This window comes from Uloborus diversus, chromosome 1 (assembly GCF_026930045.1).
Source record: "Uloborus diversus isolate 005 chromosome 1, Udiv.v.3.1, whole genome shotgun sequence".
In the NCBI taxonomy this organism is placed as follows: Eukaryota; Metazoa; Arthropoda; class Arachnida; order Araneae; family Uloboridae; genus Uloborus; species Uloborus diversus.
In genome coordinates this window covers 77,525,851-77,546,859 of record NC_072731.1, presented here as the reverse complement: position 1 = coordinate 77,546,859, position 21,009 = coordinate 77,525,851, and the positions used below count along the sequence as shown (strand labels likewise).

At 31.5% G+C, this 21,009-nt stretch overlaps 1 protein-coding gene across 1 annotated transcript in view; it reads left to right on the top strand.

The window, feature by feature from the left end:
* Positions 1 to 21,009, top strand: part of LOC129230533 (bromodomain-containing protein 3-like) — a 215,644-nt gene that overhangs the window by 85,250 nt on the left and 109,385 nt on the right. Inside the window, 5 exon segments of the mRNA XM_054864940.1 lie at positions 8,115 to 8,154; positions 9,405 to 9,629; positions 16,728 to 16,874; positions 18,812 to 18,880; positions 19,027 to 19,108. Of these exon segments, the coding sequence (XP_054720915.1) occupies positions 8,115 to 8,154; positions 9,405 to 9,629; positions 16,728 to 16,874; positions 18,812 to 18,880; positions 19,027 to 19,108 (563 nt within the window).

The window sequence follows — 21,009 nt, the reverse complement described above, 5'->3', positions numbered from 1 at the left end:
TCATTGTAGATTCCGTACTTGAAGGCGGATTTACTTCAAACAAATTTTGTTGCAAATAGCTCTTGACGACAAACTCCAGACTCCGCTTCGAGAATTTAGGGGCACCTGACTCCGACTCTGACTCCTGTGCCCTACAATTAGTCGGACTCCGACTCCCCGACTTCGACTCTGGCTTCGTAGTAGAGGTGTAGACTGGTATTTTTCTTTGGTAGCCAGTGGCTACCAACACCAAAAACTTTGGTAGCCACTTCAAATTTTTGGTAGTCAAACATACACCCACACATATATATATATATATATATATATATATATATATATATATATATTTAAGCAAACAGAATTACAAATATTAAACAAATTATAAATAACAAAAGATCTTTTGTTATTTATAATTTGTTTAATATTTGTAATTCTGTTTGCTTAATTTTATATTTACTTGGCTTTTTAGTTTTGCTGCGTTGCGCATCTATGGGCTCTTGGTGTGGTCTTTTCAATATTTTTCACTTTTATTATTATATATATATATATATATATATATATATATATATATATATATATATATATATATATATATATATATATACAGAAAAGCACCGTTTATACATTTCTCTTTGGTACGTTTTTTGAATTGGTCCCTGCAGAATCCAATACATTTTAATGCATACCTATTGTACGTTTTTCCCCTTATTACACTTTATTCATACAGTCCCTTCAAAAACTTATAAACTCTGCATCACTGTACATATATTTTATATATCTATGTATTAAAAATCTTAGCACAATAAAAATCAGTACCAGTGAAGATTGGTAAGTATTTTCCTTCTCTCATTGAAGAAATCTGAGAAAGATTTGGATTGAAATAGGATGGAGGAACACATTAAGTTAAAAATCTAATATTTGTTTGACCTACTGGTTTCACTTTTCATAGAATCCCCCTTGCCAACATATTTGCAAATTTAAATTTGTAGGACCAAATTTTAAAATTCAAAACCACATAATAAAAACAAACTAGAAAAATATTTGTAGTTTGTGAACAAATGGTTGTTTTAAAAGTCTGAATTAGAATTGAACTAATAATAAAGTAGCTATCCACTACTCTAGAAATCTGCCTCTCAACATACGACATTTAGTATCGTTTATAGAAATAATACATTTCAAATTCAACAGCAAAAAAAAAAAAATATGTTCAGATTTAATATTTTAGGATAAATTAAATTGATTAAAATAAAGCCTGTAAAAATAAATATATGAACAGGATTTATTACTTTTTAGTTATTAAAATATAACTTTCAATTATCAAAACTTCTGAAGTATTCAAAAATGCAAAAAGATTAGCAAAACTGGTGTGCAATGTCGGCACGTTTCCCAAAAATAATTGCATTTATTATTTATTAAAATAAAACTTAAAATAAGCTGACAACTTCCGACTGCCAAAAAAATTAAAATATGTTGGTACAAGATGCAAAAGGAAATCTAAAGCACAAGATGCAATTATCCTCAAAGTGCGATTCCAAAGTTAGCATGGCTCCAAAAATAAATTCTTTTATTAAAATGGAACATGAAACAAGCTAATCTAAGGTAGCACACATCAAAATAACTTTTGCTTATCAAAAATATAAAGACAATTGTACAAGATGCAAAAAGATTGAAAATTCAACCACGAGGTGCAGTTCCCCGCGAAGTGCGATTACAAAGGAAGCATGGTTTCAAAAATAAATTCTTTTATAAAAATATAACATAAAACAACTAATATAAGGTTGCATTTGTCTAAATAACTTTCGTCTGTCAAAAATATTAAGATATGAATAAGATGCAAAAGGATTTAAAACTCAACCACGTGGTTATAGTTATACGCGAAGTACGATTACAAAGAAAGCACGATTCCAAAAATAAATCAAGTCTTTAAAATAAACATAAAAATAAGCTAATTTAAGGCAGCTGTGCCAAAATAACTTCTGATTATCAAAAATATTAAAATCTGTACAAGATCCAAAGGGATTGAAAACTCAACCACGAAGTGCAATTCCCCGCAAAGTACGATTACAAAGGAAGCGTGGCTTCAAAAATTAATTCTTTTATTAAAATGGAACATAGACCAAGCTAATCTAAGGTAGTATACGTCAAAATAACTTTCATTTGTCAAAAATATTAAGAAATGAACAAGATGCAAAGCTATTGAAAACTCAACCACGAGGTGCAGTTCCCCGCGAAGTACGATTACAAAGGAAGCATGGATCCAAAAATAAATCCATTCATTAAAATCAAACACGAAATAAGCTAATTAAATTTAGCCTGCGCAAAATAACTTCCGATTTTAAAAAATATTTTTAATATTTATAAGGTGTAAAAGGATTGAAATCTAAATCACGAAGTGCAATTTTTCGCACGAAGTACGATTTCAAATTTAATATGGCTTCCTAAATAAAAAGTCATGAAAATTAAACATTAAATAAGCTAATTTAACGCTGCATCTGTCAAAATATTTTCAGATTGAAAAAAAATTATATTATATTAAAATATTCGCAAGATGTAAAAGGAACAAGGGAAGCAGATTTTCGCGAAGCAAGTCGTGAAAAGTTTCATGACACCCGGTGTAAGTCGGCCACTTTAAAGTAATTTGGTACTTCTAAAAATTGATTTTTAAATCGATATCGTATTATACAGCAGAAAAATAATGTATTTGGTGCCATGTTTAGTTTGTGACACACGTTACAGTAATCTTTCCAAAAAAAAAAATTTCTATAATAATGAAAAATGAACTGACTTGATGCTGGTTGTCTTCGTTTTGAAGAACTGAAATAAAGTCTTGGAAGATGTATCCAATTTTATTCTCTTTGAGCTACCTCTACTCGTCATTTTCAACCTTTTAAAAAGTTATCAGAATTCAGGGGTCTGGCCAGAGCAAATTTGGGTCCGTTAACGGACCCTTCACAAAAATCCGATCAACCAAAACGGACCTTTCACAAAAATCCGATCAACCAAAACGGACCTTTCACAAAAATCCAATCAACCAAAACGGAACTTTCACAAAATCCCGATCAACCAAAACGGACCCGTCACAAAATTCTGATGAACAAAAACGGATCTTTCACAAATTGTTTATTGAAAGAGCAAATCTCAGATTAAAATAATACAGCATATTTCCTGTATAAAAACGATAATGGTTGGAACCTTTTTTAAAGTTAAATTGGAGGAATCAACTTATACATAATCAGCTAATTTCGCAAAAGAAAAAAAAAATCGGCACTCTTGTGATGCTCCTGCAAGCCATAAATAATTACTACGGTCAAATAAATATAATGCCTGTTGCTGGTTTCTTAAAGAAATTAACAGCTGAAAGTCAGTTTGGTTTATAATTTTGCTTGTTTGTTTTATGCAGCGGTATTGTTGTAAACTTCTTTGAAAAAGCGTCAACATTCTCTGAATAAGCGTTGTAAGCACTTTTCTTCCCCACTCATGATTTAATAATCAATAATATACAGCGAAATTACTTAGAACTGCAAAGGGTAGTAGGGGGGGGATGTGATCGCTTCAGATAGAGTTACCAAATTCAAACTGATCACCACTTAGCGTCATCGTCTAGCGGTGCGATGTTTAACTGTTTATCGCCACTTAGCGTCTGGCGGTGCGATGTTAAACTGTTATTTTGGGAGAAAGTTATATGGGTTTGATTTTTCGATGCTAAAAAGGATAATTAACTTAAAATAAACTCTTTTATTTACCCTTTTTTTTTTTCTATACATGCCTACATTTTGAAAACGAAATCTTTTTACATCCGATATGAGAATCATATTTCATTCTTTTTTCAAGCTAACTTCGCTTTATTAGGATGCAAATTAATGAAAAGGGTTCTTTATTTTTGTAACAAAGCTTATTTCAAGTTTTTAAAGCGGAATTCCATTTTCTTTTATGAATCAATAATAAAAATGCTGAATCGATCGTTTATTTTTTATTTTATTTATTTATTATTATTATTATTTTTGCTTCAACTGTGCCCAGATATTAATGATATGTTTATCATAGCGCTCTAAAATGCAATTCTAAAATAATTTTATCCAAAATATTTATTTTACAAGCCGTTTTAATACTTTTGATGCCTTCACTTTGAGGATTGCAATCTCTTTGCATCCGCTATGGGAATCTGATTTTTCGCATTTTCGATGTTTAGTAGGCTTAGTTAAGAAGTAAACAAATAAAATATTTTTTTATCTTTGTAAAAATCACGAAATTTATAAGTTTTAAACGAAACTGTGCTCTTAAACAGTGTCTTGGGTTAAAAATTTATATGTTGAACCCCTGACTGAATTTTTTTTCTTACAGTTATATTAAATACTATACAAATAACATTTCTGGTATAATGTAACATGATGTAGAATGGTAGATAAATATTGATACTTGAGGGGTGCCCATCGCCCAGTGAGCGATGCCCCCCCCCCCCTCCAAATACTAGAAAAGCATTAAAGAATGATATTCTCAACAGAAAAGAGGGAAAACACTCAACTTTAAGTGTCAATGATGCAGTTTCCACCATCTCAAGAGTCTAAACTTTCGTTTTTGCAAAAAAAAAAAAATTTTTTTTTTTTTTGCAAAATTATTTGATTTTTCACAAAAAACGGACCCTGTGAAAAATCCTGGACAAACCCCTAGAATTAGCTACGCCGCCGTATTTACGTTTCCCCTCCTCAGGCACTGCAGATGCTGCGGTCTGCGGTGTTGACCTTGATTGGGTTCGGGGATCATGTCTGCTGGACCGCGGGGAGGTTTCAGTTTTCACCCCCCCTTCCCAAACAATGCTCTAAGCCCCAAACGCAGTGTAGGTGTAGCAAACGGGAAGTGGTCAACGAATCAGCGAGGAGAAGGGCAACATTTCAACTTTTCTTGAAGGTCAGTAAGTGACCTCGCGTCTAGACGAGTGACTACCACAGCATGAAAAACTGGATCCGAAAGCACAGTGCAATCGATAACTTCAACTTGGGGGGATTTTTTTTCCCCTTTGGTCACCCGGTGGCGATCGGCGCTGAAATCTTTGGTAGCCATTGAAAATTTTTGGTCGCCAATTGGCGAGTGGCGACCACTAATCTGCACCTCTACTTCGTAGCTTTGGCAAAATACGGATATTTGGTATACAACGAGGACAAATGACCGACTCCGATTCTCGGATATTCGACTCTGACTCTTTTATCTCAAAATGAGATCGACTCCAATTCTGCAGCTATATTTTTAACTGTGAAATAATTATTGTTTATTTGACTTGTTTTTATTTTCACACTAACGTTTTAATTTAGGTATTCAGTTTTCGGTGGATAAACTCAACGTCATTTATGTTTCTACATAAAGATATGCACAGACGATTTTATTTTTTTTTTGACAATGAAAATTATTTCTTTTTAAGTTGACATTTTATTGTTTTTATTTATTTTGGCAAGTGCATTAATTCATGAAAAAAAAAATTTTTGCAACAGGGGAAAGAGAGACGATTTTTTTTTTAATATGATGTATTTATTTTAACTAGTGTTTGTCCAGTGGTTGAAATTCAACCATATTCATAAATGAATATTTGAGAAAACTTGAATGAATTCAACTATTTCCGACATTTTTGTTTCTACTCTTACTTATGTTTAATGCATATTGGGGGAAACGTACAATTTTTATATGTACATACAATACCAAACAGTAATAATTTTTACAAATTTTACTTTTTGTTTGTTAATCTCAAAATAAGTGGATGAAAGAGGATATTTTTGTGATGGGTCGTTTCTGAAATTTTAAAAGAATTTTTTTTTTTTTTTTTGAAAAAGCCTGCTTAAAAACATGGATTTTAGCCATTTTTTAAATAATTTGAAAAAAAAAATATTTTAAACTGATTTTAATTGGTGTTTAGATTAAAATTCATTTTTTATGCTTTTGCACATTGCATCAAAAGCAATGAAATGCCATTCGCTGATGCCATTAGCGCACATCACAAATTATCCTAACCTGGAAACGTGGTTGACAGCAAAGCGTAAACATTATGAGCGGCAATGGAACAGCGTGCCAAAGTACATCACTTGTAACGTCATAAAGACAGTGCCTTATTTCCAGAATCGAACTTTTAAAAAAAATTAATAAAAAATAACTGTTGTGTAAATAAAAGTTTTTTCTGGCTCCACTTTTTTTTTGCTTATTTTATCAATTTTATTGACTAAAAGTAGTATTTTTGACTGAAGGAAACAACCCCATTGAGAAATTTGTTTTGTCGTCAAATTCTTGGCTTGAACACTTTTATTTTGGATAGCATGTTGCTTTGTGCTAACTCTATTCAAATAGATATTTTTTCTACTCTTTGTTTACGTATGCAAAGGAAAAACATTTTTCACCCTGGCATTAGAAACAACAACAAATCTGATGCCAATGGATAAAAATTGCCAATTATCCCATTTTAGAAATCTTCCTGTAGAAATGAAGCATCAAAACTCAGTTTATATGTAAAACTTCTGTATGAACATTATTACTTATAAAACATCTACTATTATTGAGTAAGTCTCTTCTTCATTAGAAATATAAGTTTCCAAGTAACAAATGAACAAACTCTATTTGTGACAACTGTCCATTCGAAAACACTGAACGTTGCAATTATAGTTCATTTTTAAAAAAAGATCGTCTTTGTGATTTGTTTATGGTTAAGTGATGTCACACTTTTCAACATTTTTGACACTTCCCCCCCTTGTCACATAGTTTCACACTTCACACACCTTATCTTCCTTTAGTCGCATGTCGCGCTGTTTTTCATTTCGTTCCTATTAAAAAAAGGCTTGTTGTCACATTCTTCCCACTGTATGTTCGTTCCTCTTGTCACTTCTTTCCTTTTCCCTTGTCACAAACTGTTACTATTTTGTGAAACCCGCCTTAAAGCCTTACATTTTTATACTTTTAAAGTATCAATAAAAAACTGATAAAAATAGATGGTGAAAATAGCCACTTTTTTTTCTTCTGTTTACGCCCATAAAATTACCTTAAAATCTAGCTTCTAGACTAGAACGCCCCCTTAAGAGTCGACTTTCTGAATTTCATTTTACCTTAATGGAAATTGAGTTAATTTTCCTTACTCGTACTTGTTTTAAGCGATATTCTTCTGTTTTTTATGGAAAATTTCATACTATGTTTGATAGTCTGGCAATGGGAAACCCACTTAGCCCCATTCTCAGTTATATTTACATGCATTATTTTGAAATTAAGCTATTCTCAAAATTACAGTTTCAATTTTATGTTTGCTATGTTAATGACTGTTTTGTACTTTTTGGACCATAATCAACTAGTGTTGATGAGAATTTATCTATTTTAAACTCCATAGATCCTCAAATTCAATTCTCGTATGAATTAGAACAACATAATTGCCTTCCATTTCTAGATGTTCTTGTTTCTCGAACTGAGTCCAGCTTTGAAACTGCTGTTTATCTTAAACCTTTTGCTGTTTCTTTACCTCTTCATAAACTATCGTCTCATCCACCTATTGAAAAATATTCAGCTTTTAATACTTTTGTCTATCGTGCTATTAAGACTTGTTCTTCACTGGAACTTCTTAATGCAAACTTAACTACCTTGGAGCTTTGACAATTGATAGAGACTATCCGCCTATACTTTGATTGATTCCATTAAAAAAAAAAAACTATCTGAAAAATTCTAACATAATGTTTTTAAAAAAAATTTCAATACTAATAATTTGGTTATTTTCCCTTCAAATTTTCAAAAAAAAAAGTGTTTCATGAAGGACGACATTTGCAATGTTGGATTAAAGACAAATTTTCATAAATTTATTACCTTGATAAGTAAAAAGACTTAAAACCTTTTACAAAAAATTTGTCTATTTTTAACTGGGTTAATATTTTCAACAAATTTTAAAATAGTCTTAGTGCAAAAAAATGTACAAAATTTTTTGAATTTTTAAAGAATGCAGCATTTTTAGATGTTCCTGCACTTATTAGGATTTAAACAGTTAATCAAACTCAAATGTGAAATGATGCATTCATTCTAAATGTTTTCTTTTTTTTTTTTTTTTTTCATTCTTTTTATTAAAATTTACTAAATAAGAACTTTTTGTTGTGAATTTTTGTAACTCTTCTTTTTTGTATCTTTAGGATGGGTGGTGTAAAGGACACACGGTCGTCTTATTTTGTGGTGAGTTTGAAAAAAAATCTAAACTTTCTTTTTTTTATTATATTGCACCCTGGCGAGGAATTGGACAAAACTCAAAAAATCGGCATTGAGAAAATCAAGATTTTATGCAATGTAGTACTTTTAAATGATTTCATCTCAAGTACTCTAAAACAAGCAAAAGAATTATGACGTGACATTTACTTGTTAGTTTGTGTTGTCCAAATTAATAATCCATGCTTAAAGTTAAAAAATAAATTCTTCTAAATTATAAAATTTTAATAATTCTTCACCGTTAATCATATTCTTTTCACGCCATCACGCACCAGTTATGGCGTGAAACTAACTTTGTGTGAGGTTTTGTGGCAAGAAAGAGCATTAATTTTAGATTTTAAAATATAGCTAGTATACGTGAAATACACCTCCAGCTCAGTCATTTCCAGCCGAGGACTGCAGTTTCGTGCTTATTAGCACTCATCAGCCCGGCATAGGAAAATGACTGAGCAGGAGATGGAAAACCTCTTAAGGAAGCCAAGAGTGCGAAACAAACTGGTAGCTAATAAAGATTTAGGCTTCCTTAAGAGGTTTTCCATCTCCAGCTCAGTCACTTTCCTATGCCGGGCTGATGAGTGCTAATAAGCACGAAACTGCAGTCCTCGGCTGGAAATGACTGAGCTGGCGGTGTATTTCATGGGATTTTTGATTTAGCCCTGGCTAATGGGCGGTAGTTTACTGAAAATAGCTAGTATGTTTTATCCAAACTTTGAGTTTACCCTTTCCTTGCCGAGGTGCAATATGTGTTTTTGATCTGATTCTTTCTTATAGATTTAAATCTTTGTTAATTAAAAAAGATTTTGAAGCAATCTTCAGGGATTGGTGAGCAGCAGCAGGGGGCGGAACCCCCTAGTTTTACAAAAAATAAATAAATAAATAAATAATTATAATAATGAAAATTGAGGTGATGTTGGAAAATTAGAAAATTGATCTTTAAAACGAATTACTAAATGCTCTAAAACATTTTCAATGCTACAAAAACAGTAATACAAATTTTGAACAAACTATGAACTTATGTGAAACAGTACTTAAATTCTAAATTGAGATATTGTATCTCGTAAGTGTAGTATGGTCACACGACATATGTTGAACAAAATGATAAAAAATTTTAAAACTTTTTGTGCTGATATATATTTTCTATTAAAAGATGGAAACTTCTTTTTTTGGAATTTTCTCAAATGTTTTATTATTGTTTATGTTTTTCTTAATTTTATTTTTAGAACATGAATGATGAAGCCCTTGTGGCTGAGTTCGAAGCAATGGACCTATTCATGGAACCAACTAATGGTGTTGTGCAGCCTCCTGTCTTCCCCCCGGAAAACAAGCCTCATCGTAACACAAATAGCTTGCAATTCATCCTCAAGACAGTTCTAAAGGCAATCAACAAACATAACTTTGCATGGCCATTTCAAAGTCCTGTGGATGCAGTCAAGCTCAAGCTTCCAGTAAGATATTTCTTATTTATTTTGTTTTGTTATTAACATTTTAGTTTTGGCTTCAAATTATTACATTATGAGTATACCTTTGATATCGCCATCACGCAATTGAGCAACTGATCTAAGTTTTACTCCTCAAAAAAATTTGCGGGGACTACTAATATGCAATTAATTTTTCAATAAAAATCATTATAGATCAACAGTTATAAATCAAGTGATCTACACAAAAATGTTGATCATACAGTACAAGGAAAACTTTTGCCTGAGAAGATAGCATTTCAAAACAGGCTGGATGTCAGAGGACAAATTTCCTGCAGAATCTTAGCAGCATTTCTGGAGATATCTTTTAATTTAAAACGTTTTGTACAAGTTCTGCACTTCAAATTTCAAGCATGACATTTTTTTGACTCATACCTCAACATTTTTGCATGAAAAAAAATATGTTGCTTACTTAAAATCGCTAATACTTCAAAGTTAGAATGTACCATATCCTTGAATTATTAGCTATTTTGTACAACCATCACGTAATATTTTTCATGTGAAAATGTCGAGTTTTCAGCCAAAGAAGCGTCATTGCAGGGACTTTTGATTTACTTTTAATTAGGAGAAGTTAACTCCATTTTTGTGCATTGCATGCAATCTTTTTGCATCTTTTTGATTTGTCCTTTTTCTAATAATTTTCTAAATATTACATATAGTAGGGGGGCATACTACATTCCGTGGGAAATTTCGTGAGGAAATTTTGAGACCTATTCTAATGTATTCCTTATGGTCTGTGTAACTATGCCTCACCAGGTATATTGCTTGAATTTGTATTAGACGGCCTGTATGACATCATCAATCCAAGATGGCGACTTTGATGAGTTTTTGCAGTTATGACTCAATTTTTATGTATTTTGTGACAATTTTCTGGTGAATTTACAGGGTAGCGACAGATCAGGAAAAAGTCAGTGAACTTTATCACTCCGGGAAAAAATCATGGAATTTTGAAAAAATAACAAAAATTCGGGGAAAATTGATCAAATGAAGAAAAAAGAAAAAAATTTCCTTGCAAAATGAAGTGCCTTGATTCCCTTCGAATTTTCCGTGAATTATTTGTTTTTAAAAAAGTAAAATGAATGAGGTTCGATTATACAGTGCCACATATTTGTGCATCTTTTTTCCACAAGATCAAGGTATTCAATCTTAGGATGAGCTTCCTAAGATTGCTTCTGTGTCTGTAAAATTATTTGTTTTATCTTGCTTGAATTTTCCTTCCAAGCATTCAAAGCTACATAAATAAACAACCCTACAGGCAAAGAAGAAGCTATCATTAATGACTTAGCTCCCATGCCTTTACTCATTGTCTTGAAGTAATTAGCATACTGTTATCACGATTTCAGGAAAAAATCTGTTTTTTAAATTAATGCTGAAAAAATCTTAAAAGTTATCACTTGGCGTTTTTAATTTAATTGCTGAAATTGAATTTTGACTGAAAATCAAATTTGTTTTTTGCCATGGTATTACTCGCTGTCACTTCAGATTATACGAAAGGTTTTTTTTTTTTTTTTTCAAACTTTAAAATTCTTTTATTTTAAATCCATTTTCATATACATTTTGAAATTAATAATTGTTTTTGCATATCAATGTTGTTTGTTACTAAAGTAATCTAAGATTTTTTTTCCCACAACTAATGAAATCATTTGAAATTGAGTTGCGTACATGAATATTTTTATTATTTTTTAATAGTTAAAATGCTGTATTCATTCATTAAAACTTAAGTTCTTGATTAGAGAACAGCTCAATATGACTGGTTATTGAAAGATTTCAATTCGTTTTACATAAATATGTCTATTCTGCCATGTGCAAGTAAAAGGCAGTAACTGCACTTTTTTTTTTTTTTGCATTTTTATCATCTTTTGAACGTTATCTTTATTGTACATACTGGCTTATTTGGTTTCTACTGAAAAAGAAGCACGAAAAAAATATCAAATTCCAACATTTTCCTATTGTTAGTACTGAATCCACCACACATTTCTTCAAATATCTCAAAAACTAATTTCTGCAGATACTGCCGATTTGCCTGCACATGGCAGTATTATTTACCCAAGTAAAACTACATTACTTCTACACTGTAGTGCTGGACGATATATCGATATACCGTTGAACACCGGTTTCATTGCCATAACATAAAAACCGGTTTTTTCAAAACCGAACCCATGATATATCACAGCCGGTGGTACAGTGAAACCTGTGTAAGTTGACCACTTGCGGTGCAGTCCTTTGGTGGTCAACTTAGACAGGTGGTCAACTTATGGAGGGAGTAATGTTTTTTTTTTTTTTGTCATTTTTTGCACTATGTATTCATTTTTTTAATGATTGACACTTACTCTTTCTGTTTAACTCACTTTCATTGTTTAGCATTACTTTGAAATAATATTTTAAAATGTTATTCAAATATTTTTAGAGATTATTTTCCCAGAATGACGTATAATGTGTCATGCAATTTAAAATTTCAGTAAATTGATCAAAAAAAAAAAAAACTTATTGTTTATGAAAAGTTACTCATTTGATATTAATAGTTCCTAAAAATTCATAGCTACTCAAATTGCAAATTTTTCTCATATACATTTATAACTCCATGATGATCTACTTTTCAACAAAATAACTCCTTATTGAATTTGGCGCACTTACTAGACACTAGTTTTAGAAATTCCATATGTGTCAGTTAATTTTCTCTAGCTTTCTCCCTTTTCAATTAGTTTCAATATTTCATACTTTTTATCAATCTCAAGTTCAATTAACTTTCTTTTTGAAGCCATTTTATGTAAAACTATAACATAAAGAGCAACAAGCTGGACTCTCATAGTTTAAAAAAGCAGTTGAGAATGAAAATGTCGGATCTCTTAATCCCTTGCACCAGAAATACTGCAATGCAAGTAACTTTACTCTTTAGCACAATTCCATTGTTGTCACAAAATTTTACAACTGGAAAAAAATACTTTGTACTTTTCTATTGACACATGTTTTCATAAAGAAAAACAAGTTTGGGGAATAAAAGGGTTCTTAATAGTTTTCCCATGTGGTTAAACTCAAAAGGAGGTTTAGTTATGCTACTGTTTCATTTAGTTAGTAAAACGCTGGTCTGGTATCAAAAATGTTCTTGGAAAGCTATAAAAAAAAATAATAAAATAAAACAATTTGCTAAGTAAAATTTAAAAAAATAAACCGAGTGGTCAACTTACAAAGGGTTTTTTACAATGCTCCAAACCAAATTTGGTGTTCATTAGGGGTCAAGATAGACAGGTGGTCAAGATAGAGAGGTGGTCAAGTTACAGAGGTTTTCCTTCATTATATAAAATAGGACTAATTCCGTTCCTGACAAAAGCGGTCAACATAGACAGGTGGTCAACTTACAAAGGTGGTCAACTTTACAGGTTTTACTGTATATCGTAAACGAAACCGATGTCTTCAAATTTCGAATTCACCGACGTTGGAATGGGCTGCACGGAACCGGTTGAATTGCGATCTCTCCGACAGACGTTCGACTTGCCTGAAGATCGACTCATCAGTGCATCTAGCATGGACTGCGCTTGAGCTACTTCGAGGGCGGTGGATGGAGGGTGGGAGGGGACACGCCTAACGATACTGGTATTTGGTAGCAAGCTTCGTCATTTCAAATTTCAGAGGATATTCGAAGATTCGAATTTCGAACTTGTCGAAGCTGCTGAAACCGGTTTTTTCACCTTCGCGAGCTTCACCGAATTTATCACTCTAAGCTTTTATTTGGAACCGTTCATTTGGTTTTTTGGCGCTTTATTAATTTTCTTTTCTCTGTTCTCCTTACTTCGTTGTTATCGTTATTGTTACATATTTTAAAATAATTATCGTTGTTTATTGTTCCTATTGTTCTTTTTTTAACTTTCTTCTTAGTGTATGCTTTTAGACCGTTTGATGCAATTTATATTACTATACGCTATATATAGTTAAAACTTATTCTGAGAGGGGTACTCACAGAGAGGGGAGGGGGGTATAGCACGACTTACGCTATCAAAAAAAATTTTGGACCGGGGGGGGGGTAATTTTTTTATTTATTTAATTTTTTGATTTATTTTTAATCAAAAAATTATTAATTTTGTTCTGTTTATATTTAGTTTGTGGGTGTGTGTCAATGGCATACAGAACTTTTCTAATAAAATAATAATAAACCAATAATATACATAAAAATATTTTTAAAAAAATAAATAAAATAAAAAGGAGATCTAAAAAATAAAAAAAGAGAGAGGGTTGAGAAAAGGGGGGGGGGACGATTGGCACCCCTGTACTCTGATGTGATTGGCTGATTGGTATCTGAATAGTATTTTATAAACTTTAGAAATTGTTTATATAATGCCAAAATCTTTGATGCAAATGATCCCAAGATGTGTGTTGTAACGCTCTTGTACTGTACCTATAAAGGTTGGGAAATTCTTCAAAACTCTCGTTTCGAATTGAAAAAAGTAATTATTAGTATGATCCTGTAAAAAATGAGAGCCTGATTTTTATACGTATTTCATAAAGGTGTGGAGAAGGGATGCCATGATAAGTCCCCCTCTATATGTATACAGCTGATTATACCGATATATCGATATATCATGTTTACTTTCTGATATATCGCGATATGCAAATCCAGGTATCGTCCAGCCCTACTACACTGTAATTATCACTTGTTATTCTTGCAGCAACAATTATACTGCTTGAAAATTCAGTTCAAGATTATCTCTACTTAAATTTTTTAGTTTTATCACGATTAGATATGTTTTTAAGAGTGGTTACAATAATTTCTTAGAATTCTTATGTTAACTGGTTCCTGGAAGTACAGTATTTGTTTTAGATTTCCTACAATATTTCTCTGTCGATAATTTAATAAACTATTTTTACCAAAAAAACAGAGGAGCATCTTTTTAAAATATATTTTCAATTAACAGCTTAAACTGTTTTAAACACTGCATTTTATTTAATATGCAATGCTTTTCAGGTAGGGGAAAGAAAGGAAACTAGCATCATTGGTAACGTAAATCAGGGAAATTTGGTGAACTTAATCAGGGAAAAGTCAGGGAACTTTTTTTTCCAGTTTCTGTCGCCACCCTGTCTAAGCAAATCCAATAATAAATTATATCTATATATAATTATATATTAATTTAAGCAATGCAAATGAATATGTACCGGACGAATGTATTGAAAATACTGAACCTCAAATCATGAATACAGTTTTTAGGAATATTTTCGCAACATACGTGTGAAAATGAGATCTGCATTTGAGAGCTATAGGGCTTCAGTACTTCATTTGTAAAAACATCAATGTTTCCAAAACATCGACATTGATGTCGCACCCTTACTCAGTAGTGATTCATTTATGTAAGTAGCAATGTATGATTTAGTGTGCATGTGTAAAATAAATGTGCATTTTACGTTTTAGATACGTCAATTGCAGTTCGTTGAATATTTCTAAAATTACCGGTTCTCTCCCTAAAAACTATCCACGTAGTGAAATTACTCTCTTAAAATATTTTTTGTGTAACATTGGGATATACACTTTACACTGTGTGTGTTTGTAAATGCAATAAAGAGCACATTTGCTTCTTACTTCTATAAACAGCAATCTTGAAATCAAATTGATTCAAAGGAGTGAACAAATATAAGTAAGTAGGAAGTGAAGTAGGATAACTTTCTTATTTTATATATATATATATATATATATATATATATATATATATATATATATATATATATATATATATATATATATATATATATATATATATATATATATTTTCCCCATTTGAATGATTTATTGAAAGTTTTTAATAAGCTTGTATTATCCCTGCTGTGTCTTGGTTGGGTTTAGTGGAATGAACCTCTTAATAAATGTCAAAAAAAAAAATGCAATTGTGATTTTATTGTTAATACTAGGTTGAGTCTAAAGTTTTTTCGTATTTTCACCTACAAAAGAAATGCACAATGAGCCCCAGTTGGTGGAGGTGTCGATTGATGGTACTTTGGGAAGGACCAAGTTCTGCTGGTAATACTCGGATCCTAGAACTCGGTTGGTGCTGTATAGCTTCCAGCAAAACTTTGTCACCCAAGAACAGATCTTGGTTTCTCTTCCAGGGTCGTATCACTTTCTTTGAAATGCTTAAACCAATTTGGAACAACTGTCATTCACAGAACCTGGATCCTCAACATCATTAATTTCTTTTGCCGCTGCCCTTCTGTTAAGACCTTTTTCCCAGAGGAAACACAAAATAACATGAATTGCTGGCTTATCATCCGCCATTTCAAGAGACTGCAACGTCTGCACAGGTATGAGAAATCACAGCTACTGATAAGGATTATCAAGGTCAAACTCCTCTCTACCCTTTTATATCAGCTGAGCAAGAACTGTAATTTTCATATGTTACATTCAAGCCTGCCAATCCAGGACAGGGAAACTACGAAAAAACCTTTGACTCAACCTGGTAAATAGTTAACCAAATTAATTTCTAAGCTGAAATTAACCAAGGCTTGTTGCTTTTGGGCTTTTGAAAGTTTTAAAATTATACAAGTTTTACTTGATTGTCACCGCAGATAAAGCGGGTTTGATGCCTGCTGGTGCAAGATCATTCATGGATGCTAATGGCGACTAGTGCACATTAAATATGTCGTGTTCACAAAGTTTAATCGAGTTCCCATTGCAAATCGGTTCCTCTGGGGTGCTGCAACAAGAATTGGCTCCTGGTATTGATACAAAACCAGCTGTCTTTATGACCTCATGTAGTAGGTTATACCATGTATAGTGGGAGAGAGAGGGGACTCGGGAGTGCAGTGTACTTTTTGTGGAAGGAAATACATGTATAAAAAAAAGAAGAAAAAAAACAGCTGATAAAATTTCGTGATGCATTCCAGAATATATGATTGCCCATTAATGTTTACTTAGTTCTATTAAATTAACTGAGCTCGTACTTTTTTTACATTTTGTTGATTTGTTTTTGAAAATTATGTTTGTAACTAGTCATTGTGTTTGTTCAGTCCTATCCATTCATTTTTCTTCCTTGCACTCATACTGGATCAATTTTCTGGTTCATAATTTTCCTCTCTCTTTGCTTTTAGGATTATCATAGCATAATTAAATACCCCATGGACTTAAATACAATAAAGAAACGAATAGAAAATTGTTTTTACTATGATGTAAATGAATGTATCAAGGACTTCCAAACAATGTTCTATAATTGCTATCGATACAACAAAGCAGGTGAAGTAAGTATTCTTAGTTGTTGTATTTTTTAATCAAACAAGATATTTTTTGAATTTTTTCATAGCCTTTTTTCAATTGCATGTTAAAATATTTCTCAGCAGAATCGTAACATTCTTGCAGTAGAATGGTCGGTGGCACCGTTTCTCAACCTTTTTTGACCCGCGGACGAGCAAACCTCATAGACCAATGACTTTTTTTTCCCTTCCTCTTCCTTTCTTTTTTTTTTTTTGTTAAAAAAACACTTTTATTTGCAGAAAATTGTTAAAAAAATGTGATTTTTTCCTGACTCGGTGAAGTTTTCCCATATCCCCCTCCTTTTTATTGCCCCCTCCCCCTGTAAAAAAAGAAAAAGAAAACCTTGTCTTGGGAACCGTTAAACACTTGTGAAAAAATAAATGCACAAAATTAAAATTATTTGTTAAAGAATTTTTACAAAAAAATATTTAAATACTAAGAATAAGATAAGAAACGAGTGATATAATTGCTCATAAGTAATTGTTGCTTGAAGCATCAATGATAAATAATCACAAGTTTTATATTTTTGATGTGGTATGCAATTTTTTTTCTTTGTTATTGATTTGCTTATTCAGTGTTTTTTTTTTTTTTTAATTTTATTTATTTATTTTATTTACCGTATTACCCCACATTATCCGGCATGCCGCAGGGGTCACCAGATTTTTAATAACTTTTGCCTGGTCCTTTTCGGCATGCCGGAAAAATCAAGGTTAGGAAAAAAATTAATGCTACAAGAAATTTATGATAAGTTTTAAAATGAATATAAGTTCTGTACATACCTTATTAGTGTTAATAAGCAATTTAATTTTGTAAAAATATTTACTAACAATGTCATTTGTTATTTTAACAGGAAAAGTATTGCTTAATCACGAGTAATTTTATAAAAGTTAAATTAAAACTAAGTAAGCAAACATTTAAGCAATAAGTTACCGCTCATAAACCAATGCTAAAGAATTTCCCATAGCTATTCAATAAATAAAAATTAAACTTACCTCTCTAATAGGAACCTAAAATAATTTATTTTAAAAAATATGAACAAATTGCAGTAATGGTGATTGCTTCTGAATTGATTACTTTTTTTGCATACAATTAAATCCTTTAATAATGACCTAGCATAAATAACAAGCACATATTATATACAATACATTTTTTTGAAAGAAGGATACTTTCGGGATTTATTAATTCTTTTCTTTACCGTGGTTTGCTTTCTGATTGGAACTGAATGGGGAAATTTACTTTTATTTTGTTGCAAAATAACCTCAAATTATGCGGCATGCCGGAAAATTTGAATTTCCCAGCATGCTGATCAACCTCCCTTTTTTTTGACATGCTGGATAATGTGGGGTAATACAGTTTTTATTTTATTTTTTATTTATTTATTTATTTATTTATTTTGAGTAAGGAAATGTGTCCAAGCAAAAGTCTCTGAGGACTGGTCAAGTTCTATGAAACGGCACCGGTCCGCTCCACCACAGATAAAATAATCATTGGTCTGTGGGATTCATATCCACATGATATCATTATAAAAGTTGACATCTTGCTCAAAAAAAAGTAAAAACCTGGATGATAAATATACGACCTTCAAATGATATACTAATAATTTACTAATTAAGTGCATAGCTTGTTGGATAATATTCTCTAGGAAAGATGCATTTATTAATTTCTCAGGACATTCTGCAAGGTGAAAAAGATATTTTTATCTTTTGTGAATGTAATTTGATTGCTGGCAATTGTTTAACTATATACTTCACACTCCTTCAACACATTTTCTTTGGTAGTATTCTAGTTTAACTTCTGAGAAAAATCATTTTTGACAAAGCCCACTGAATGATAATTCATTTCATTAATAAAGTTTTGAAATTATAAGTTATGTTAATTTATTATTATCCTGCAATTGTAAGAATTAAACTAATGGCTTTTGTAGGATGTTGTTCTTATGGCTCAAACAATTGAAAAAGTTTTTGTGAAAAAACTTGAAGAACTACCGTCGGAGGTGAGTACCATAAAATAATTTTTTTGAATTTTACCTTCTGCATTACATTATCCTAGTAATATTAATTTTTATCCCCCCACACACAAATTTATAGTGCGTCATCTTGATCTTTCTAATTGAGTTTTAAAATTTATTTATTTTTGTAGGAAGTTGAACTACCAATGCCTGTAAGACCTCTTCCTGGAAAAGGAAAAGGGAAAAAAGGAAAAGGTGCTGGCCGGCCAAAAGGTTTTTATTTTTTACATGATATTTTAATAGTTAGCACAATATTGCAAACTCCTGTTTTAAAAATAATCTCGTTACTACAGAGCTGCCAAGGTATGATTCTACTTTACAATGTACACAGGGTTCATACAAGTCATGGAAATCCTGGAAAGTCATGGAAAAAAAATTAACAAATTTCAGACCTGGAAAAGTCATGGAAAACAAATATTTTCATTAAAAGTCATGGAAAAATGTTTTGGACAGTAAGAAAATTACAATAACTAAAAGAGCGCTGGAAATATTGAGTGGTTTAGTAATGTTGGCATATAAACTGAACGATCTCAAAAACATATCCGAGTTTTGGAATCCAATTTCATCCGCTTTTGTTACAACCGCTCGCCTTTTTTTGTAAAGCGATTTTACTGTGGGGCATCATTAATTTAAAATTCATCATTATTTTCAGCACTTCTTTTATTATATGTAGATTCTGTTGTAGTGGACATACACGTTCTTGATTTTGCCACGCCCCCTCAAAAAGTGTAGTTCAATTGCATCAGACTTCGTTTCAACTACTTGTAAAAAATTCATTATGTTAAATTTGTCAGAGTTATTCTCAATATTTTGAAGGCTTTAGAAAATGAAGAATTTAGTCAGGCAATAGAACATAGAAATAGGGGAATTCTAATACTCTAAAACAGAGGTGCTCAACATATAGATCGCAAAACTGATCCTTGTGGCCAGCTGAAATATATCTGATTAAAAAAAAATGAATGTAGTAAAAGCGTGGCTTTACTTTAATAAACAAATATACAGTGAAGTAACATGGGTGATTAGATGCACTATTGACATCAAAGGGCAATGTTTTTATGAAGTGAATTTATTATTGGAAAGTTCGTCATGACTCATTAAACTTTTGTCCCATTCATTACTATTCTGCCCTATTTATTAAATATTTAGTAGACATTTAAGCATCAGTGTATTGCATTCATTATATTTTTACTTTACTTGAATTTATATGATAAAGACAAATAAAAATAATTTATTATTTTCTGCAGTGTGCACTGATATTTTTTCAGTCATAAGTAAGTGCTCCCATGAGGTAGTGGCATTCACGTAAAGGTTTTTCTAAAGCCCATTTCCAAAAATTGGCTAGTTAAATAGGGCTACATTCAATTAAAATTGGCTACATTCTTCGTATAACATTGTCATGAAAACTTTTATGAAGTCGTGAAAAAGTCTTGGAAAAGTCATGGAAATTTTTTATCCAAATTGAGTATGAACCCTGTGTACAGGTTTTGATTAGACTGTACAAATGTACATCGGTTGCCCATTTTGAATGTTTAGAAAATTGTATTAAGTTTCAATTATAAAAATGTATAATTTCACAGCTTTTTATGCATTTTTTTGCAGTTGTAACAGCTTGCAAGAAACTACACCATTAAAACATATCTATTATTGCCAACAATTATGCATTACATTTAAAATATGTATTTTTTGGGGGGTGAGGGGCATTTTTGCCTAACTTTTTACATTAGGTAAACCAGGGACCAATACATTCTGATTTAACTATCCTGTATAGGTATTTTCATTGGTTGTGCTAGCAAAAACTGTACCTTCACAAAAAAGTCATATAATAAATCTGGCACATTCACATAAATTTTATTTTTGAATGAGTTATTGCTCTGCTTAAAACAAAATTTGCTCCGGAAATAAGATTTTGAACTTATTAATACAAACATATGCATACAACTTTTTCATAGTATATTGACTCATTTTCATTCATTTTTTCTGTCCACGTGGAAAGTAGGTTTAGGCAGGTCTAGCATATTTTAGTTGGGTGGTTCTAATCTTTTTTTTACGGTGCAAGAGCTTTAATTGGCTATACTGCACCAAATGCTACGAGGGCTGTTTTTTTATCAACTTCC